This window comes from Somniosus microcephalus, unplaced genomic scaffold (genome assembly GCF_052327205.1).
Source record: "Somniosus microcephalus isolate GS21.2 unplaced genomic scaffold, FLI_Smic_1.0 unresolved_chr7, whole genome shotgun sequence".
Taxonomy (NCBI): domain Eukaryota; kingdom Metazoa; phylum Chordata; class Chondrichthyes; order Squaliformes; family Somniosidae; genus Somniosus; species Somniosus microcephalus.
This window is the reverse complement of record NW_028225185.1, coordinates 5428320-5452096: the sequence shown is the minus strand read 5'-3', so window position 1 is coordinate 5452096 and position 23777 is coordinate 5428320. Positions and strand designations below refer to the sequence as shown.

The 23777-nt window shown below is 54.4% G+C and overlaps 1 protein-coding gene across 1 annotated transcript in view; it reads left to right on the top strand.

The window, feature by feature from the left end:
* Positions 1-1589: 1589 nt before the first annotated feature.
* The window catches only part of LOC147086424 (thrombospondin type-1 domain-containing protein 4-like), a gene marked incomplete at its 5' end in the record, with an annotated part of 31453 nt that continues 9265 nt past the window's right edge, over positions 1590-23777 (top strand). Inside the window, 7 exons of the mRNA XM_085978247.1 lie at positions 1590-1733; positions 6732-6936; positions 10617-10783; positions 11685-11790; positions 12849-13070; positions 13759-13888; positions 19416-19728. Of these exons, the coding sequence (XP_085834373.1) occupies positions 1590-1733; positions 6732-6936; positions 10617-10783; positions 11685-11790; positions 12849-13070; positions 13759-13888; positions 19416-19728 (1287 nt within the window). The remainder of the gene's footprint in view (positions 1734-6731; positions 6937-10616; positions 10784-11684; positions 11791-12848; positions 13071-13758; positions 13889-19415; positions 19729-23777) is intronic.

Here is a 23777-nt window from a genome sequence, read left to right as displayed (position 1 = left end):
GTCTCGCTACCACGGACCCCTTTATACAGAGTCTCACTATCACAGTCCACTTTATACAGAGTCTCGCTGTCCGGGACCCCTCTATACAGAGTCTCGCTGTCCGGGACCCCTTTATACAGAGTCTCGCTGTCCGGGACCCCTTTATACAGAGTCTCGCTGTCCGGGACCCCTTTATACAGAGTCTCGCTGTCCGGGACCCCTTTATACAGAGTCTCGCTGTCCGGGACCCCTTTATACAGAGTCTCGCTATCACAGTCCACTTTATACAGAGTCTCGCTATCAGGGACCCCTTTATACAGAGTCTCGCTATCAGGGACCCCTTTATACAGAGTCTCGCTATCAGGGACCCCTTTAATAACAATCAACTTTATTGTCATTGTTAGTGCACAAGTGCAGTACAACGAAATGTAGGCTTGCGGCTCCCGAGAGTGTACATTTAGAGACATTTAAACATTCAACATACATTTGGCTTGTAATACATTAACATAAACATGACCATAATAAAGTGCATTGGCAGATGTGCAGGCTTTAGAGTTTATTTGTGGAGTTCAGTAGGATGACAGCCCTGGGAAAGAAGCTGTTCCTAAATCTGGTCGTTCGGGTGCGAATGCATCTGTAGCGTCTCCCAGATGGCAGGAGGGCGAACAGACTGTGGCTGGGGTGGGTAGGGTCTTTGATGATGGTCCGTGACCTCTGTAAACAGCGTTTCTGGTATATGTGCTCTATGGTCGGTAGCCGGGTGCCGGTAATGCGTTGGGCAGTTTTGACTACCCACTGCAGGGTCTCGCTGTCCGGGACCCCTTTATACAGAGTCTCGCTGTCCGGGACCCCTTTATACAGAGTCTCGCTGTCCGGGACCCCTTTATACAGAGTCTCACGGTCCGGGACCCCTTTATACAGAGTCTCACTGTTCGGGACCCCTTTATACAGAGAAGACTCGCTGTCCGGAACCCCTTTATACAGAGTCTCGCTATCAGGGACCCCTTTATACAGTCTCGCTGTCGCAGACCCCTTTTTTCAGAGTCTCACTATCGCAGACCTCTTTATACAGAGTCTCGCTACCACGGACCCCTTTATACAGAGTCTCGCTATCGGGGACCCCTTTATACAGAGTCTCGCTATCCGGGACCCCTTTATACAGAGTCTCGCTATCGGGGACCCCTTTATACAGAGTCTCACTATCGGGGACCCCTTTATACAGAGTCTCGCTATCGGGGACCCCTTTATACAGAGTCTCGCTATCGGGGACCCCTTTATACAGAGTCTCGCTATCGGGGACCCCTTTATACAGAGTCTCGCTATCGGGGACCCCTTTATACAGAGTCTCGCTATCGGGGACCCCTTTATACAGAGTCTCGCGATCGGGGACCCCGTTATACAGAGTCTCGCTATCGGGGACCCCTTTATACAGAGTCTCGCTATCGGGGACCCCTTTATACAGAGTCTCGCTATCGGGGACCCCTTTATACAGAGTCTCTCGATCGGGGACCCCTTTATACAGAGTCTCGCTATCACGGATCCCTTTATACAGAGTCTCGCTATCCCGGACTCCATTGAACGTGTAACGATCTCTCTCTCTCTCTCTCTCTCTTGCAGTGCGCAAGGACCAGAGGTGTGAGCTGAACTGCCGGCCCTCGGGCTATCGATTCTATGTACGGCACGCAGACCGGGTTCGGGACGGCACGCCCTGCGAGGGTAACTCCAGCGACGTGTGTGTGGGAGGGCGCTGCCTGGTGAGTGCCCCTCCCTCTCTCCGCCTCTCCCACTTCGACCCCTCCCTCCATCTCCTGCTGCTTTAACCCCTGGGACATCAGCTGTGGGGATCTCGATGTTAGCCCAGTTAACTAGCTGGTTAGACGGGTAATGTAATGAAATCTGTTTGGCTTGCCTGTATTCGTTCTTGCCTGTATTCGTTCTTGCCTGTATTCGTTCTTGCCTGTATTCGTTTTGCACTCATGTATATTACCCTCCCCCACACGGTGTTTTGTTTCACTTCCTCTTTCCTGACTAACCTGGAAGGTTCCAGGTCTTGGCTCTTGGCTCCGCCCCTGACTTCTCTTACTTAAAGATCCCAAGATCTGTATGACTCATTCCTGTGAGCCAGTCGGTGTGTTGAGATGTTAGCTCTGATCTTAGTGATTAAAAGCCAACTTGTTAAAGTCTATAACTTCTAGTTTTGTGCTTATTGAAGGCACATCAGGTAACTAGGTATTGTAACTGATAATGGGGGTGGGAGACCCCACAGTGAAAGGGTCATAACAAAGACCGCCTACTTCCACCTCCGTAACATCGCCTGTCACCGCCCCTACCTCAGCTCATCCGCTGCTGAAACCCTCACCCAGTCCTTTGTTACCCTCCAGACTTGACTATTCCAACACACTCCTGGCTGGCCTCCCACATTCCACCCTACGTAAACTTGAGGTCATCCAAAACTCTGCTGCCCCGTGTCCTAACTCACACCAAGTCCCGTTCACCCATCACCCCCTGTGCTCACTGCCCCGTGTCCTAACTCACACCCAGTCCCGTTCACCCATCACCCCCTGTGCTCACTGCCCCATGTCCTAACTCACACCCAGTCCCGTTCACCCATCACCCCCTGTGCTCACTGCCCCGTGTCCTAACTCACACCCAGTCCCGTTCACCCATCACCCCCTGTGCTCACTGCCCCGTGTCCTAACTCACACCCAGTCCCGTTCACCCATCACCCCTGTGCTCGCTGCCCCGTGTCCTAACTCACACCCAGTCCCGTTTACCCATCACCCCCTGTGCTCACTGCCCCGTGTCCTAACTCACACCCAGTCCCGTTCACCCATCACCCCCTGTGCTCACTGCCCCGTGTCCTAACTCACACCCAGTCCCGTTCACCCATCACCCCCTGTGCTCACAGCCCCGTGTCCTAACTCACACCCAGTCCCGTTCACCCATCACCCCCTGTGCTCACTGCCCCGTGTCCTAACTCACACCCAGTCCCGTTCACCCATCACCCCCTGTGCTCACTGCCCCGTGTCCTAACTCACACCCAGTCCCCTTCACCCATCACCCCCTGTGCTCACTGCCCCGTGTCCTAACTCACACCGAGTCCCGTTCACCCATCACCCCCTGTGCTCACTGCCCCGTGTCCTAACTCACACCCAGTCCCCTTCACCCATCACCCCCTGTGCTCACTGCCCCGTGTCCTAACTCACACCGAGTCCCGTTCACCCATCACCCCCTGTGCTCACTGCCCCGTGTCCTAACTCACACCCAGTCCCCTTCACCCATCACCCCCTGTGCTCACTGCCCCGTGTCCTAACTCACACCGAGTCCCGTTCACTCATCACCCCCTGTGCTCACTGCCCCGTGTCCTAACTCACACCCAGTCCCGTTCACCCATCACCCCCTGTGCTCGCTGCCCCGTGTCCTAACTCACACCCAGTCCCGTTCACCCATCACCCTCTGTGCTCACTGCCCCGTGTCCTAACTCACACCCAGTACCGTTCACCCATCACCCCCTGTGCTCACTGCCCCGTGTCCTAACTCACACCGAGTCCCGTTCACCCATCACCCCCTGTGCTCACTGCCCTGTGTCCTAACTCACCCAGTCCCGTTCACCCATCACCCCCTGTGCTCACTGCCCCGTGTCCTAACTCACACCCAGTCCCGTTCACCCATCACCCTCTGTGCTCACTGCCCCGTGTCCTAACTCACACCCAGTCCCGTTCACCCTTCACCCCCTGTGCTCACTGCCCCGTGTCCTAACTCACACCCAGTCCAGTTCACCCATCACCCCCTGTGCTCACTGCCCCGTGTCCTAACTCACACCCAGTCCCGTTCACCCATCACCCCCTGTGCTCACTGCCCCGTGTCCTAACTCACACCCAGTCCCGTTCACCCATCACCCCCTGTGCTCACTGCCCCGTGTCCTAACTCACCCCCAGTCCCATTCACCCATCACCCCCTGTGCTCACTGCCCCGTGTCCTAACTCACACCCAGTCCCGTTCACCCATCACCCCCTGTGCTCACTGCCCCGTGTCCTAACTCACACCCAGTCCCGTTCACCCATCACCCCCTGTGCTCACTGCCCCGTGTCCTCACACCCAGTCCCGTTCACCCATCACCCCCTGTGCTCACTGCCCCGTGTCCTAACTCACCCCCAGTCCCATTCACCCATCACCCCCTGTGCTCACTGCCCCGTGTCCTAACTCACACCCAGTCCTGTTCACCCATCACCCCCTGTGCTCGCTGACCTACATTGGCTCCCGGTCCGGCAACACCTCGATTTTAAAATTCTCATCCTTGTTTTCAAATCCCCTCCATGGCCTCCTCGTCCCCCTCCCTATCTCTGTAACCCCCTCCAGCCCTACACCCCTCCCTATCTCTGTAACCTTCTCCAGCCCCTACACCCCTCCCTATCTCTGTAACCCCCTCCAGCCCCTACACCCCTCCCTATCTCTGTAACCTCCTCCAGCCCCTACACCCCTCCCTATCTCTGTAACCTCCTCCAGCCCTACACCCCTCCCTATCTCTGTAACCTCCTCCAGCCCTACACCCCTCCCCATCTCTGTAACCTCCTCCAGCCCCTACACCCCTCCCTATCTCTGTAACCTCCTCCAGCCCTACACCGCTCCCTATCTCTGTAACCTCCTCCAGCCCCTACACCCCTCCCTATCTCTGTAACCTCCTCCAGTCCCTACACCCCTCCCTATCTCTGTAACCTTCTCCAGCCCCTACACCCCTCCCTATCTCTGTTACCTCCTCCAGCCCCTACACCCCTCCCTATCTCTGTAACCTCCTCCAGCCCTACAACCCTCCCCATCTCTGTAACCTCCTCCAGCCCCTACACCCCTCCCTATCTCTGTAACCTCCTCCAGCCCCTACACCCCTCACTATCTCTGTAACCCCCTCCAGCCCTACACCCCTCCCTATCTCTGTAACCCCCTCCAGCCCTACACCCCTCCCTATCTGTGTAAACCCCTCCAGCCCCTACACCCCTCCCTATCTCTGTAACCCCCACCAGCCCTACACCCCTCCCTATCTGTGTAACCTCCTCCAGCCCTACACCCCTCCTTATCTGTCTAACCTCCTCCAGCCCCTACACCCCTCCCCATCTCTGTAACCTCCTCCAGCCCCTACACCCCTCCCTATCTCTGTAACCTCCTCCAGCCCCTACACCCCTCCCTATCTCTGTAACCCCCTCCAGCCCCTACACCCCTCCCTATCTCTGTAACCCCCTCCAGCCCTACACCCCTCCCTATCTGTGTAACCCCCTCCAGCCCCTACACCCCTCCCTATCTGTCTAACCTCCTCCAGCCCCTACAACCTCCGAGATCTCTGCGCTCCTCCAATTCTGGCCTCTTGAGCATCCCCTGATTTCCATCGCTCCACCACTGGCGGCCTTGCCTTCAGCCGCCTGGGCCCCGAGCTCTGGAATTCCCTCCCTAAACCTCTCCGCCTCTCTCTCCTCCTTTAAGACGCTCCTTAAAACCGACCTCTTTGACCCAGCTTTTGGTCACCTGTCCTAATATCTCCTGGTGTGGCTCGGTGTCAAATCTTGCACCTGTGATGCGCCTGGGACGTTTTACTACGTTAAAGGCACTGTATAAATACTCAGTCCGTAAGGGTGACCCCGAGCTTCCGGTCGCCTGTCACTTTAATTCTCCGCTCCACTCCCACTCTGAGCTCTCGGTCCTCGGCCTCTTACATTGTTCCACTGAAGCTCAGCGTAAGCTCGGGGAACAGCACCTCATCTTCCGATGAGGCACTTTACAGCCTGGCGGACTCAACATCGAGTTCAACAGTTCCAGACCATAACCTCGGCCCCTATCTCTTTTTCCATTTTTTTTCTCTCTCTCTCCTACATGGTGGCTGTCGATCATTCTGCCATCGCCATTTACACTTCGTCTAGAGCCATCTTTTACATAAGCACATCAGAAATAGGAGCAGGAGTCGGCCATTCGGCCCCTCGAGCCTGCTCCGCCATTCAATAAGATCGTGGCTGATCTGATCTTGGGCTCAGCTCCACTTCCCCTGCCCGCTCCCCATAACTCTCGACTCCCTTATCGTTCAAAAATCTGTCTCTCTCCACCTTAAATATATTTAATGACCCAGCCTCCGCAGCCCTCTGGGGAAGAGAATTCCACAGATTCACCAGCCTCTGAGAAGAAATTCCTCCTCATCTCAGTTCTAAAAGGGCGACCCTTTATTCTGAAACTATGCCACCTAGTTCTAGATTCCCCCACGAGGGGAAACATCCTCTCTGCATCTACCCTGTCGAGCCCCCTCAGAATCTTATACGTTTCAATAAGATCCCCTCTCATTCTTCTAAACTCCAATGAGTATAGGCCCAACCTGCTCAACCTTTGTTCTTTACTTGTCCCATTACCATCTCCCCTCGCCTCGCACCATCACCCCTTTTGTCATTTCATCTCTCCTGCCTTCCGCCCCATCACAGACCTCCCCTTTTGTTCTATCCTCCCCTCCCTGCCCCCGACACTTGCTTAAAACCTGTTCCATCTCCAGCTTTTCCCAGTTCGGACGAAGGGTCATCGACCTGAAACGTTGAGTCTGTTTCTCTCTCCACAGATGCTGCCTGACCCGCCGAGTGTTTCCAGCATTTTTCTGTTTTTATTTCAGATTTCCCGCATCTGCAGTATTTTGCCTTTGTATAAATACAAGTTGTTGTTGTTGTTGTTGTTTGCTGCTGCCTCTTCCTGCTGATTGTCCTCCTCGCCCTCCCTTCCCCCCCCCACAGACGCCGGGCTGCGACGGGACGCTGGGGTCGGCCGCGCGGCCTGACAAGTGCGGGGTGTGCGGCGGGGACGGCGCCACCTGCGAGCTGGTCTTCGGCACGTTCGAGGATACCCAGGTCAACGTGGGCTACCACAAGATCATCGAGATCCCCAGCGGAGCCACGAAAATCAACGTGACCGAGCTGGCCAGGAGCCGCAACTACCTGGGTGAGCAGCGGGGTAAGGGGGGGGGGGGCTATTCAACCAGCGATGGAAGCACGCTGAGCTCGCAACTTGCGCAACAACGCTCCGCGCCGTGGGGGGTGGCGGGGGGTAGGATGCGGAACAAGGGTGGAATCATTCCAGAGGCGTTCGAGGACCTATCGTAGATTCACACAGCACAGGAGGAGGCCATTCGGCCCATCGTGCCTGTGCCGGCTCTTTGAAAGAGCTCTCCAATTAGTCCCACTCCCCCCTGCTCTTTCCCCACAGCCCTGCAAATTTTTCCTTTTCAAGTATTTATCCAATTCCCTTTTGAAAGTTCAATCAATTCAATTCAATTCAATTTTATTTGTCATATATGCAGCAGACGTGTGTACTGCACAATGAAATGTTGATTTTTACAAGTCCTCCCAACATTGGAATAAATATGGCATAACAATGATAAAAATACTAATAGAAATACAGTAATAATAAATAAAACAACAGTAATAAATAATAAATCGTTCATGAGTCTTATGGCCTGGGGGTAGAAGCTGTTTCGAAACCTGTTGGTACGAGACCGTATGCTTCGGTATCTCTTACCGGACGGGAGCAGGGCGAAGAGGTTGTGGCTGGGGTGGCTCGCGTCTTTAATGATTCTCAGGGCCTTCCCCCGGCACCTCTCGGGGTAGATATCCTGCACAGCAGGTAGTTTAATTCCTATGGTATGTTGTGCAGCTTTCACTACCATCTGTGGAGCCTTGCGGTCTGTGGCGGTGCAGTTGCCATACCAGGTAGTGATGCAGCCGGACAGGATACTCTCGATGGTGCACCGGTAGAAGTTAGTGAGAATCTGGGGGGCCACTCCAAATTTCTTCAGTCTCCCGAGGAAGAACAGGCGTTGGCATGCCTTCTTGGTTACGACGTCGATGTGATGGGACCACGTTAAGTCCTCCGTAATGAATACACCCAGGAATTTGAAGCTGCTGACCCTCTCCACCTCAGCCCCTTCGATGTAGATTGGGGTGTGTCCCTCCCCCTGCCGCTTCCTGTAGTCCACGATCATCTCCTTTGTTTTGCTGATGTTGAGGGAGAGGTTGTTATACTTGCACCATTCTCCTAGGGCTCTTACCTCCTCCCTGTAGCCTGTCTCGTCGCCATCTGTGATCAGGCCTACAACGGTAGTGTCATCAGCAAACTTGATGATGGAGTTGAAGTTGTGCGTGGCCACGCAGTCGTGAGTAAACAGGGAGTACAGGAGGGGGTTGAGCACACAACCCTGGGGAGTTCCCGTGTTCAGGATCAGTGTGGAGGAGGTGTTTCTGCCTATTTTCACCACCTGGGGTCTTCCTGTCAGGAAGTCCAGGATCCAGTTGCATAGGGAGGTGTTAAGTCCTAGCTCACTGAGCTTGTTGACAAGCTTGGAGGGGATAATGGTATTGAATGCTGAACTATAATCAATGAACAACATTCTCACATAGGTGTTCCTCTTATCCAGGTGTGATAAGACAGTGTGCAGTACAGTGGCGATGGCATCATCCCTAGATCTGTTGAATAAGTTACTATTGAATCTGCTCCGACCGCCCTTTCAGGCAGCGCGTTCCAGATCACAACAACTCGCTGCGTAAAAAACATTCTCCTCATCTCCCCCTCTGGTTCTTTTGCCGATTATCTTCAATCTGTGTCCTCTGGTTACCGACCCTCCTGCCACTGGAAACAGTCTCTCCTTATTTATTCAATCAAAACCCTTCATGGTTTTGAACGCCTCGATTAAATCTCCCCTTAACCTTCTCTGCTCTGAGGGTTCCTCTCCTGAAGGAGCCGGACTCTCGTCGGGGTTCTGGGTTGAGCAATCACTGACTCTGCCATCTGGCATCTGAACCGGGGGGGAGCTTCACAGCTGAGCTCAGCATCTGCATACAACAACAAATTGCATCTATACAGCGCCTTTAATGTAGTAAAACGTCCCGAGGCGCTTCACAGGAGCGATTGTCAAACAAAAATTTGACACCGAGCCACATCAGGAGATATTAGGACAGGTGACCAAAAGCTGGGTCAAAGGGGTCGGTTTTAAGGAGCGTCTTAAAGGAGGCGAGAGAGGCGGAGAGGTTTAGGGAGGGAATTCCAGAGCTCGGGGCCCCAGGCGGCTGAAGGCACGGCCGCCAATGCTGGAGCGATAGAAATCGGGGGATGCGCGAGAGGCCGGAATTGGAGGAGCGCAGAGATCGCGGAGGGTTGTGGGGCTGGAGGAGGTTAGGGAGATAGGGAGGTGGGGGCGAGGAGGCCGCGGAGGGATTTGAAAATAGGGATGGATCCAGTGTTGGTCAGCGAGCACAGTGGGGGGGGGGGGGCGGGGGGGTGACGGATGAACGGGACTCGGCGCGAGTTAGGACACGGGGCAGCACAGTTTAAGATGAGCTGATGGTTACGGAGGGTGGAATGTGGGAGGCTGGCCAGGATAGCGTTAAAATAGTCGGGGTCTGGAGGTGACTGAGGCGCGGATGAGCGGTTCAATGCTCAGGGGTGCTGAGGTCCACTTGCAGAGAGGCAGAACCAACACTGAGAGAGGGGGGTGACGTAAGAAAACTACTAGGCACTTGGTCTAAGCGTTAAACAAAGCTTTAATCAACTGTTTTACAACATGGAGGTCTAATTGTGTCCTTCACTAGTTCCTGTTAAGAATGTCCTGCGCAAGCTGGGGTCGTGCCCGAGTAGTTATACTCTCCCTGGACAGCGCCACCTGCAGGCCGCTCAGTATTATCTCATAAGTCTTTCAAAACAGGAAGGCGGATTATTATCTGAACGGCAATAGATTGGGAGAAGGGGAAGTGCAACGAGACCTGGGTGTCCTTGTGCACCAGTCGTTGAAGGTAAGCATGCAGGTGCAGCAGGCGGTTAAGAAGGCAAATGGTATGTTGGCCTTCGTAGCGAGAGGGTTCGAGTACAGGAACAAGGGTGTCTTGCTGCAGTTGTACAGGGCCTTGGTGAGACCACACCTTGAGTATTGTGTGCAGTTTTGGTCGCCTTATCTGAGGAAGGATGTTCTTGCCATGGAGGGAGTGCAGCGAAGATTCACCAGACTGATACCTGGGATGGCAGGAATGACGTATGAGGAGAGATTGGGTCGCTTGGGCTTATACTCGCTGGAGTTTAGAAGAATGAGAGGGGATCTCATTGAAACTTATAAAATTCTGACAGGACTAGACAGACTAGGTGCAGGAAGGATGTTCCCGATGGTCGGGGAGTCCAGAACCAGGGGTCACAGTCTAAGGATAAGGGGTAGGCCATTTAGGACAGAGATGAGGAGGAATTTCTTCACCCAGAGAGTGGGGAACCTGTGGAATTCTCTGCCACAGAAGGCAGTAGAGGCCAATTCATTAAATATATTCAAGAAAGAGTTGGATATATTTCTTAAGGCTAAAGGGATCAAGGGATATGGGGAGAAGGCAGGGATCGGGTACTGAATTTGGATGATCAGCCATGATCGCATTGAATGGCGGAGCAGGCTCGAGGGGCCGAATGGCCGACTCCTGCTCCTATCTTCTATGTTTCTTTCATGAATGACTGATTCATGTCAGGGGGTCCACCCCGGGTCACCATGGCTCAGTCCAAGGGCCCACTTTCCAGCCCAGTTATCGGAGGGAGCGGGTGGGTGAGCGGATTGCACTGGATGTTCTAAAGCTGTTGGAACCCTTTCCCCTTTCCAGCGCTGAGGAGCCGATCTGGTAGATCGATCATCAACGGGAACTGGGCGATCGACCGGCCCGGGAAGTACGAGGCGGCCGGGACCATGTTCATGTACAAGCGGCCGACCGAGACCAGCGGAGAGTCCTTCTACGCTGAAGGGCCAACGACTGAGGGTCTCGATGTTTACGTAAGTGCCGGAAACGAGGTCCGTCTGGGGCTACACAAGGCCTGTAATACTGAGCCCAGCGCCTGGGGGAGAGAGCAACAACAGCAGGAATTTATACCGCGCCTTCAAAACATCCCGAGGCCCTTCACAGGAGCGTTAATCAGACAACAATTGACGGGACAGTGTAGAGGGAGCTTTATTCTGTATCTAAACAGTGCTGTACCTGCCCTGGGAGTGTTTGATGGGACAGTGTAGAGGGAGCTTTACTCTGTATCTAACCCATGCTGTACCTGCCCTGGGAGTGTTTGATGGGACAGTGTAGAGGGAGCTCTCCTCTGTATCTAACCCATGCTGTACCTGCCCTGGGAGTGTTTGATGGGACAGTGTAGAGGGAGCTTTACTCTGTATCTAACCCGTGCTGTACCTGCCCTGGGAGTGTTTGATGGGACAGTGTAGAGGGAGCTTTATACTGTGTCTAACCCGTGCTGTACCTGCCCTGGGAGTGTTTGATGGGACAGTGTAGAGGGAGCTTTACTCTGTATCTAACCCGTGCTGTACCTGCCCTGGGAGTGTTTGATGGGACAGTGTAGAGGGAGCTCTCCTCTGTATCTAACCCATGCTGTACCTGCCCTGGGAGTGTTTGATGGGACAGTGTAGAGGGAGCTTTACTCTGTATCTAACCCATGCTGTACCTGCCCTGGGAGTGTTTGATGGGACAGTGTAGAGGGAGCTTTACTCTGTATCTAACCCGTGCTGGATCTGCCCTGGGAGTGTTTGATGGGACAGTGTAGAGGGAGCTTTACTCTGTATCTAACCCGTGCTGGGTACAGACACTGGGTACATTGTCCAAGATCTGGCTGAGAACAAGCTGTTTGTTTCCTGCTGTTCCAGACTTAATTCCCTGATGGTTTTTCTGTTTCAGATGATTTTTCAACAGGAGAATCCCGGGATTCACTACGAGTTCGTTCTCCCTGTGGAAAAGCCTGCTCGCCCACCACAGAATTCCCACCATCCCACTCAAAGTTACGGTAAGAGCCTGTCGAGAGCGGATATGAGCGTCTTGTTTTGTTATTGAAGAACCACTGATCTCAGCCGTGGCTCAGTGGGCTGCACTCCCTCTCGCCTCCGAGTCACAAGGTTGTGGTTTCGAGTCCCACTCCAGAGACTCGAGCTCATAATCCAGGCCGACACTTCCAGTGCAGTACTGAGGGAGTGCCGCACTGTCGGAGGGGCAGTACTGAGGGAGCGCCGCACTGTCGGAGGGGCAGTACTGAGGGAGCGCCGCACTGTCGGAGGGGCAGTACTGAGGGAGCGCCGCACTGTCGGAGGGGCGGTACTGAGGGAGCGCCGCACTGTCGGAGGGGCGGTACTGAGGGAGCGCCGCACTGTCGGAGGGGCGGTACTGAGGGAGCGCCGCACTGTCGGAGGGGCAGTACTGAGGGAGCACCGCACTGTCGGAGGGGCAGTACTGAGGGAGCGCCGCACTGTCGGAGGGGCAGTACTGAGGGAGCGCCGCACTGTTGGAGGGGCGGTACTGAGGGAGCGCCGTACTGTCGGAGGGGCAGTACTGAGGGAGCGCCGCACTGTCGGAGGGGCAGTACTGAAGGAGCGCTGCACTGTCGGAGCGGCGGTACTGAGGGAGCGCTGCACTGTCGGAGGTGCCGTTTTTCGGATGAGATGTTAAACCGAGGCCCCATCTGTGCTCTCAGGTGGATGTGAAAGATCCCACGGCCACTATTGGAAGAAGAGCAGGGGGAGTTCTCCCCGCTGTCCTGGGGCCAATATTTATCCCTCAACCAACATCACTAAAACAGATGATCTGGTCATTATCACATTGCTGTTTGTGGGAGCTTGCTGTGCGCAAATTATCTGCCGCGTTTCCTACATTACAACAGTGACCACACTTCAAAAAAAGTCCTCATTGACTGTAAAGCGCTTTGGGACGTCCTGAGGCGGTGAAAGGCGCTGGAGAAATGCGAGTCTTTCTTTAGATTGACCGTGCCTCCGAATGGATTGCGAGGTGTCCTAGAACTCGCCGGTTAAAGTCCTTGTTGCTCTCTGATCCCCCTCCCCCCTTCTTCCACAGCCTTGCGGACGGCGGGAGATCCGAGGGAAGTGTCGGCGTTGGGAAGCGGCCCCGTCGTGGCGCGCCAGGAGAGCCTGGTCACGCCCAGAGCCCGCGGGGGCCAGCGCGACCGGCGGCTGCAGGCTTATTACCCCGAGGCACAGGAGGATCCCGGCCGGCAGCAGCCGGTGAACCGTTGGACATCCCTGGGCGCCACCGAGTGCTCGGCTTCCTGTGGGAAAGGTGAGTGGAGGGGAGGGGCTTACCTGTGGGGGGTGGGCTTCCCGCTGGGGGAGGGGAGGGGCTACCTGTGGTGGGTGGGGCTACCTGCAGGGGGCGGGGCTACCTGCAGTCAGAGGGGACTGGCTTCCTGCAGTGGGAGGGGCTTCCTGCAGTGGGAGGGTAGGGGCTTCCTGCAGGGGGAGGGGCTTCCTGCAGGGGGCGGGGCTTCCTGCAGGGGGAGGGGTTCACACGGGGGGGGCGGGCCTTCCCACGGGAAAGGTGTGAGGCGGGGGGAAGGGCGTTTCCCGCGCCAGTGCGGTACTGAGTCCCACTGACCAGGAAGATCCCAATTTTGAATTCATGGGCTGCCCGCACTCGGAGTAACCCGGGGACACTCGGCGATGTTGAGGGGGAGGGGACGAGCTGTAGGGACGGCGGAAGGAATGACTTGATTTTATCGAGGGGGGGTGGCGGGGAGGAGGGGGTCGCAATTTCCCCGCATTCGACGTACCTGGCCTGGCGATTGCCCTTTAAGAAGCGGGGTGGGGGGTGGGGTGGGAGTGCGGAGGGCGGGGTTTGGGGGGTGGTGGGAGTTCCGCTGGGCCTCTCCCTCCCTCGGGGATTGGGGGCGGGCCTGGGGAATTGGGAAGTGCTGGGGCCGGTTCGGGAAACTCTTTCACTCCTCCCGTCTCTCTCTCTCTCTCGGCAGGATTCCAGTATCCCATCTTCCGCTGTGTGGTCCAGGACACGCAAGCGGTGGTCCCCGACAGCCATTGCGACTCGGGATCCAAACCTGCCAGTGTGAGGCAGGCCTGTAACACACAACCGTGCCCCGCTTTGTAAGTATTGGGATCCAATCCCCAGATTACACAGGATTACATCGGATATACGGCACAGAAACAGGCCATTCGGCCCAACCAGTCCATGCCAGCGTTTATGCTCCACTCGAGCCTCCTCCCGTCTTTCCTCATCTAACACTATCAGCGTAAACCTCTATTCCCTTCTCCCTCATGTGTTTATCCAGCCTCCCCTTAAATGCATCGATACTATTCACCTCAACCACTCCCTGTGGTAGCGAGTTCCACATTCTCCCCACTCTCTGGGTAAAGAAGTTTCTCCTGAATTCCCTATTGGATTTCTTGCTGACTATCTTATATTGATGGTCTCTAGTTATGCTCTTCCCCACAAGTGGAAACACTCTCTCTGTATCCACTCTATCAAAACCTTTCATAATTTTAAAGACCTCTATTAGGTCACCCCTCAGCCTTCTTTTGTTCAAGAGAAAAGAGACCCAGCCTGTTCATCCTTTCCTGATATGTATACCCTCGCATTTCTGGTATCATCCTTGTAAATCTTCTCTGTACCCTCTCCAGTGCCTCGATATCCTTTTTATAATATGGCGACCAGAACTGTACGCAGTACTCCAAGTGCGGTCTGACCAAGGTTCGATACAGGTTTAGCATCACTTCCCTACTTTTCAATTCTATCCCTCTAGAAATTAACCCTAGTGCCTGGTTTACTTTTTTTATGTAAGAAATCACACAACACCAGGTTATAGTCCAACAGCTTTATTTGAAATCACAAGCTTTCGGAGCGCTGCTCCTTCGTCAGGTGAAGTGGAGAGATGCATAAAGACACAGCTTATATAGTCAGAGAATAATGCCAGATGTTTACAGGTAATCTTTCTAACTGACTGACCTGTTTGGACACCATTCACACCTTTTGATTGCTGTGATTATCTCTCTGCCGAGGTGTGATAAATGGCAGTTAGGAAGATTACCTGTAATCACACAGAATCACAGAAACCCCACGGTGCAGATAGAGGCCATTTCGGCCCATCGAGCCTGCACCAACACATATCCCACCCGATCCCCGTAACCCCTACACCAACACATATCCCACCTTATCCCCGTAACCCCACGTATTTAACCCCCCTAACACTAAGGGTCAATTTATCATAGCCAATCAACCTAACCCGCACATCTTTGGACTGTGGGAGGAAACTGGAGCACCCGGAGGAAACCCACGCAAACACGGGGAGAATGTGCAAACTCCACACAGACAGTCACCCGAGGCCGGATTCGAACCCGGGCCCCTGGTGCTGTGAGGCAACAGTGCTAACCACTATGCCACCGTGCTGGCATTATTCTCTGACTATATAAGCTGTGTCTTTATGCATCTCTCCACTTCACCTGATGAAGGAGCAGCGCTCCGAAAGCTTGTGATTTCAAATAAAGCTGTTGGACTATAACCTGGTGTTGTGTGATTTCTTACCTTTGTCCACCCCAGTCCAACTCCGGCATCTCCACACCATGGTTTTTTTATGGCCTTGTTAACCTGTGTCGCAACTTTTAGTGATTTGTGTATTTGTACTCCGAGATCCCTTTGTTCCTCTACCCCACCCAGACTCACACCCTCCAAGTGATAAGTGACCTCCCTATTCTTCCTACCCAAATGTAATACCTCACATTTATCTGTGTTGAACTTCATTTGTCAGTTATATGCCCATTCTGCGAGTTTATTAATGTCCTCCTGTAATTTGTTGCAGTCCTCCTCAGTACTGACTATATCCCCCCAATTTGGTGTCATCCGCAAATTTAGAAATTGTGTTTTTGATTCCAAAGTCTAAATCGTTTATTTCTCCCTCCCAGCGATGCTTGCTGCTTCCCCCACTCTCCGCATCAGCCCAGGCAGCATAGTCAAGGCAAAGGTACGAGTGGGGGGGGGGGGGGGAGAATCAGCCACTCGAGTGACCTATCTCGGTGAGGCCGACGACCTTTGAAACCACCCGACCCCCCCCCCCCGCGCCTTCAGAGAGACCCAAAAAATAATGTCCTCCGCGTGTCCTCGCCGGACTTGGGGAGCTGGGAGTCCGGCGGGATTTTCTGTCTCACTCCGTCGGAGGTTGATGTGAAAATGCTGCCATGTGAGAACAGTGATGGTGTAGCTACGGGATCTCGGAATCGAGGAGTGCCAGGGGAAAAAACACTGTCTGATAGCGCCACCCGCTGAGACACAGACAAACTACAGCACTCTGACTTTTAATTAAAATTAAAACAGATACCCGGGAGCGAGTTACAGGCTGGAATCTAATCGAGGGGTTCGGGGGGTTTATATATAGAGTAACGGATACCCGGGAGTGAGTTACAGGCTGGAATCTAATCGAGGGGTTCGGGGGGGTTTATATATAGAATAACAGATACCCGGGAGTGAGTTACAGGCTGGAATCTAATCGAGGGGTTCGGGGGGGCTAATATATCGAATAACAGATACCCGGGAGTGAGTTACAGGCTGGAATCTAATTGGGGGATTCGGGGGGTTTATATATAGAATAACAGATACCCGGGAGTGAGTTACAGGCTGGAATCTAATCGAGGGGTTCGGGGGGTTTATATATAGAATATCAGATACCCGGGAGTGAGTTACAGGCTGGAATCTAATCGGGGGGTTCGGGGGGTTTATATATAGAGTAACGGATACCCGGGAGTGAGTTACAGGCTGGAATCTAATCGAGGGGTTCGGGGGGTTTATATATAGAATATCAGATACCCGGGAGTGAGTTACAGGCTGGAATCTAATCGGGGGGTTCGGGGGGTTTATATATAGAATAACAGATACCCGGGAGTGAGTTACAGGCTGGAATCTAATCGAGGGGTTCGGGGGTTTATATATAGAATAACAGATACCCGGGAGTGAGCTACAGGCTGGAATCTAATCGGGGTGTTCGGGGGGTTTATATATAGAATAACGGATACCCGGGAGTGAGTTACAGGCTGGAATCTAATCGAGGGGTTCGGGCGGTTTATATATAGAATAACAGATACCCGGGAGTGAGTTACAGGCTGGAATCTAATCGAGGGGTTCGGGGGGGTTTATATATAGAATAACAGATACCCGGGAGTGAGTTACAGGCTGGAATCTAATCGAGGGGTTCGGGGGGTTTATATATAGAATAACAGATACCCGGGAGTGAGTTACAGGCTGGAATCTAATCGAGGGGTTCGGGGGGTTTATATATAGAATAACAGATACCCGGGAGTGAGTTACAGGCTGGAATCTAATCGAGGGGTTCGGGGGGGTTTATATATAGAATAACAGATACCCGGGAGTGAGTTACAGGCTGGAATCTAATCGTGGGGTTCGGGGGGGTTTATATATAGAATAACAGATACCCGGGAGTGAGTTACAGGCTGGAATCTAATCGGGGGATTCGGGGGGTTTATATATAGAATAACAGATACCTGGGAGTGAGCTACAGGCTGGAATCTAATCGAGGGGTTTATATATAGAATAACAGATACCCGGGAGTGAGTTACAGGCTGGAATCTAATCGGGGGGTTCGGGGGGTTTATATATAGAATAACAGATACCCGGGAGTGAGTTACAGGCTGGAATCTAATCGAGTGGTTCGGGGGGTTTATATATAGAATAACAGATACCCGGGAGTGAGTTACAGGCTGGAATCTAATCGAGGTGTTCGGGGGGTTTATATATAGAATAACAAATACCCGGGAGTGAGTTACAGGCTGGAATCTAATCGAGGGGTTTGGGGGGGTTTATATATGGAATAACAGATACCCGGGAGTGAGTTACAGGCTGGAATCTAATCGGGGGATTCGGGGGGGTTTATATATAGAATAACGGATACCCGGGAGTGGGTTACAGGCTGGAATCTAATCGAGGGGTTCGGGGGGTTTATATATAGAATAACAGATACCCGGGAGTGAGTTACAGGCTGGAATCTAATTGAAGGGTTCGGGGGGGTTTATATATAGAATAGCGGATACCCGGGAGTGAGTTACAGGCTGGAATCTAATCGAGGGGTTTGGGGGGGTTTATATATAGAATAACAGATACCCGGGAGTGAGTTACAGACTGGAATCTAATCGAGGGGTTTGGGGGGGTTTATATATAGAATAACAGATACCCGGGAGTGAGTTACAGGCTGGAATCTAATCGAGGGGTTTGGGGGGGTTTATATATAGAATAACAGATACCCGGGAGTGAGTTACAGGCTGGAATCTAATCGAGGGGTTTGGGGGGGTTTATATATAGAATAACAGATACCCGGGAGTGAGTTACAGGCTGGAATCTAATCGAGGAGTTTGGGGGGTTTATACATAGAATAACAGATACCCGGGAGTGAGTTACAGGCTGGAATCTAATCGAGGAGTTCAGAGGGTTTATATATAGAATAACAGATACCCGGGAGTGAGTTACAGGCTGGAATCTAATTGAGGGGTTCGGGGGGGTTTATATATAGAATAACAGATACCCGGGAGTGAGTTACAAGCTGGAATCTAATCGAGGGGTTCGGGGGGTTTATATATAGAATAACAGATACCCGGGAGTGAGTTACAGGCTGGAATCTAATCGAGGGGTTCGGGAGGTTTATATATAGAATAGCGGATACCCGGGAGTGAGTTACAGGCTGGAATCTAATCGAGGGGTTCGGGGGGGTTTATATATAGAATAACAGATACCCGGGAGTGAGTTACAGGCTGGAATCTAATCGAGGGGTTTGGTGGGGTTTATATATAGAATAACGGATACCTGGGAGTGAGTTACAGGCTGGAATCTAATCGAGGGGTTCAGGGGGTTTATATATAGAATAACAGATACCTGGGAGTGAGCTACAGGCTGGAATCTAATCGAGGGGTTCGGGGGTTTATATATAGAATAACGGATACCCAGGAGTGAGTTACAGGCTGGAATCTAATCGAGGGGTTCAGGTGGTTTATATATAGAATAGCGGATACCCGGGAGTGAGTTACAGGCTGGAATCTAATCGAGGGGTTCGGGGGGGTTTATATATAGAATAACAGATACCCGGGAGTGAGTTACAGGCTGGAATCTAATCGAGGGGTTTGGTGGGGTTTATATATAGAATAACAGATTCCCGGGAGTGAGTTACAGGCTGGAATCTAATCGAGGGGTTCGGGGGGGTTTATATATAGAATAACAGATACCCGGGAGTGAGTTACAGGCTGGAATCTAATCGAGGGGTTCGGGGGTTTATATATAGAATAACAGATACCTGGGAGTGAGCTACAGGCTGGAATCTAATCGAGGGGTTCGGGGGTTTATATATAGAATAACGGATACCCGGGAGTGAGTTACAGGCTGGGGTCTGATCGAGGGGTTCTAGTCTCTCTGTGGCCTCTCTCGGTTGGGGGGGAGGGGGTTAGTTGTTTTGTGATTCGGGGGTTCGGTTGTCGTGAATCCACCGGGAGGAGTCCTTCACCCTCCACTCTTCCCGCTGCCCGTGTCTGACCGCGATGAGACCCTCGCGGATTGAGCACGCGGGGTGAGATTGGAGTGTTTTGTTGCCCTCACTGACTGTCCCCCTGTGTGTGTGTGTTGCAGTTGGAGTGTCGAAGCCTGGTCGGAATGCAGCAAGACCTGTGGCCCCGGCATTCACCACCGGCAGGTCCTGTGCCGACAGGCCTACGCGAACCGGACCGTCGCCATCCACCCTCACCGCTGTGGTCATCTGGAGAAGCCCGATGCCACCCAACCCTGCCAGGCTCGAGCCTGCACCCACTGGCAGATACAGACTGACTGGGAATCGGTAAATAAAACACGAGGCTTGTCTTTCTTAGAACAACGTTGCCCCCTCTATCTTCCTCCTGTTCAAACCACTCAATGGCCCAGCCCCCTCCCTATCTCTGTAACCCCCTCCAGCCCTACACCCCTCCCTATCTCTGTAACCCCCTCCAGCCCCTACACCCCTCCCTATCTCTGTAACCTCCTCCAGCCCTACACCCCTCCCTATCTCTGTAACCTCCTCCAGCCCCTACACCCCCACCCCATCTCTGTAACCCCCTCCAGCCCTACACCCCTCCCTATCTCTGTAACCTCCTCCAGCCCCTACACCCCTCCCCATCTCTGTAAACCCCTCCAGCCCCTACACCCCTCCCTATCTCTGTAACCTCCTCCAGCCCCTGCACCCCTCCCTATCTCTGTAACCTCCTCCAGCCCCTACACCCCTCCCCATCTCTGTAACCTCCTCCAGCCCCTACACCCCTCCCTATCTCTGTAACCTCCTCCAGCCCCTACACCCCTCCCCATCTCTGTAACCCCCTCCAGCCCCTACACCCCTCCCTATCTCTGTAATCTCCTCCAGCCCCTACACCCCTCCCCATCTCTGTAACCTCCTCCAGCCCCTACACCCCTCCCTATCTCTGTAACCTCCTCCAGCCCTACACCCCTCCCTATCTCTGTAACCTCCTCCAGCCCTACACCCCTCCCCATCTCTGTAACCTCCTCCAGCCCTACACCCCTCCCTATCTCTGTAACCTCCTCCAGCCCTACACCCCTCCCCATCTCTGTAACCTCCTCCAGCCCCTACACCCCTCCCTATCTCTGTAACCTCCTCCAGCCCTACACCCCTCCCTATCTCTGTAACCTCCTCCAGCCCTACACCCCTCCCCATCTCTGTAACCTCCTACAGCCCTCCCTATCTCTGTAACCTCCTCCAGCCCTACACCCCTCCCTGTCTCTGTAACCTCCTCCAGCCCTACACCCCTCCCTATCTCCGTAACCTCCTCCAGCCCCTACACCCCTCCCTATCTCTGTAACCCCCTCCAGCCCCTACACCCCTCCCTATCTCTGTAACCTCCTCCAGCCGCAACACCCCTCCCTATCTCTGTAACCTCCTCCAGCCCTACACCCCTCCCTATCTCTGTAACCCCCTCCAGCCCCTACACCCCTCCCTATCTCTGTAACCTCCTCCAGCCCCTACACCCCTCCCTATCTCTGTAACCCCCTCCAGCCCTACACCCTCCCTATCTCTGTAACCTCCTCCAGCCCCACAACCCCTCCCTATCTGTGTAACCCCCGCCAGCCCCTACACCCCTCCCTATCTCTGTAACCTCCTCCAGCCCTACACCCCTCCCCATCTCTGTAACCTCCTCCAGCCCCTACACCCCTCCCCATCTCTGTAACCTCCTCCAGCCCTACACCCCTCCCTATCTCTGTAACCTCCTCCAGCCCCTACACCCCTCCCCATCTCTGTAACCCCCTCCAGCCCTACACCCCTCCCTATCTCTGTAACCTCCTCCAGCCCTACACCCCTCCCCATCTCTGTAACCTCCTCCAGCCCTACACCCCTCCCTATCTCTGTAACCTCCTCCAGCCCTACACCCCTCCCCATCTCTGTAACCTCCTCCAGCCCCTACACCCCTCCCTATCTCTGTAACCTCCTCCAGCCCTACACCCCTCCCTATCTCTGTAACCTCCTCCAGCCCTACACCCCTCCCCATCTCTGTAACCTCCTACAGCCCTCCCTATCTCTGTAACCTCCTCCAGCCCTACACCCCTCCCTGTCTCTGTAACCTCCTCCAGCCCTACACCCCTCCCTATCTCCGTAACCTCCTCCAGCCCCTACACCCCTCCCTATCTCTGTAACCCCCTCCAGCCCCTACACCCCTCCCTATCTCTGTAACCTCCTCCAGCCGCAACACCCCTCCCTATCTCTGTAACCTCCTCCAGCCCTACACCCCTCCCTATCTCTGTAACCCCCTCCAGCCCCTACACCCCTCCCTATCTCTGTAACCTCCTCCAGCCCCTACACCCCTCCCTATCTCTGTAACCCCCTCCAGCCCTACACCCCTCCCTATCTGTGTAACCTCCTCCAGCCCCACAACCCCTCCCTATCTGTGTAACCCCCGCCAGCCCCTACAACCCTCCCTATCTCTGTAACCTCCTCCAGCCCTACACCCCTCCCATCTCTGTAACCTCCTCCAGCCCCTACACCCCTCCCCATCTCTGTAACCTCCTCCAGCCCTACACCCCTCCTATCTCTGTAACCTCCTCCAGCCCCTACACCCCTCCCCATCTCTGTAACCCCCTCCAGCCCTACACCCCTCCCTATCTCTGTAACCTCCTCCAGCCCTACACCCCTCCCTATCTCTGTAACCTCCTCCAGCCCTATACCCCTCCCTATCTCTGTAACCTCCTCCAGCCCTACACCCCTCCCCATCTCTGTAACCTCCTCCAGCCCCTACACCCCTCCCTATCTCTGTAACCTCCTCCAGCCCCTACACCCCTCCCTATCTCTGTAACCTCCTCCAGCCCCTACACCCGTCCCTATCTCTGTAACCTCCTCCAGCCCCTACACCCCTCCCTATCTCTGTAACCCCTCCAGCCCCTACACCCCTCCCTATCTCTGTATCCTCCTCCAGCCCTACACCCCTCCCTATCTCTGTAACCTCCTCCAGCCCCTACACCCCTCCCTATCTCTCTAACCTCCTCCAGCCCCTACACCCCTCCCTATCTCTGTAACCCCTCCAGCCCTACACCCCTCCCCATCTCTGTAACCGCCTCCAGCCCCTACACCCCCCCTATCTCTGTAACCCCCTCCAGCCCTACACCCCTCCCTATCTCTGTAACCTCCTCCAGCCCCTACACCCCTCCCTATCTCTGTAACCTCCTCCAGCCCCTACACCCCTCCCTATCTCTGTAACCTCCTCCAGCCCCTACACCCGTCCCTATCTCTGTAACCTCCTCCAGCCCCTACACCCCTCCCTATCTCTGTAACCCCCTCCAGCCCCTACACCCCCTCCCTATCTCTGTATCCTCCTCCAGCCCTACACCCCTCCCTATCTCTGTAACCTGCTCCAGCACTACACCCCTCCCTATCTCTGTAACCCCCTCCAGCCCTACACCCCTCCTATCTCTCTAACCTCCTCCAGCCCCTACACCCCTCCCTATCTCTGTAACCCCCTCCAGCCCTACACCCCTCCCCATCTCTGTAACCGCCTCCAGCCCTACACCCCCCCCTATCTCTGTAACCCCCTCCAGCCCTACACCCCTCCCTATCTCTGTAACCTCCTCCAGCCCCTACACCCCTCCCTATCTCTGTAACCTCCTCCAGCCCCTACACCCCTCCCTATCTCTGAGCTCCTCCAATTCTGGCTTCTTGCGCATCCCCCCCCGATTTCCATCGCTCCGCCATTGGCAGCCGCGCCTTCAGCTCAGGAATTACCCCCCCTGAACATCTTCGCCAAGCTTGGCGTTATGGTTTTATCATTGTCTCACCTTTAACAAAGTATTACACAGAATGTCCAGCACAGAAACAGGCCATTCACCCATCTGGCCCATACCGGTGTTTATTCCCCACACCAGCCTCCCCCGCCCCTCTTCATCTCACCCCATCAACACCAGCCTCCTCCCACCCCTCTTCATCTCACCCCATCAACACCAGCCTCCTCCCACCCCTCTTTATCTCACCCCATCAACACCAGCCTCCTCCCACCCCTCTTCATCTCACCCCATCAACACCAGCCTCCTCCCACCCCTCTTCATCTCACCCCATCAACACCAGCCTCCTCCCACCCCTCTTTATCTCACCCCATCAACACCAGCCTCCTCCACCCCTCTTCATCTCACCCCATCAACACCAGCCTCCTCCCGCCCCCCTTCATCTCACCCCATCAACACCAGCCTCCTCCCACCCCTCTTCATCTCACCCCCATCAACACCAGCCTCCTCCCACCCCTCTTCATCTCGCCTCCTCCCACCCCTCTTCATCTCACCCATCAACACCAGCCTCCTCCCACCCCTCTTCATCTCGCCTCCTCCCACCCCTCTTCATCACACCCCATCAACACCAGCCTCCTCCCACCCCTCTTCATCTCACCCATCAACAGCAGCCTCCTCCCACCCCTCTTCATCTTACCCCATCAACACCAGCCTCCTCCCACCCCTCTTCATCTCACCCCATCC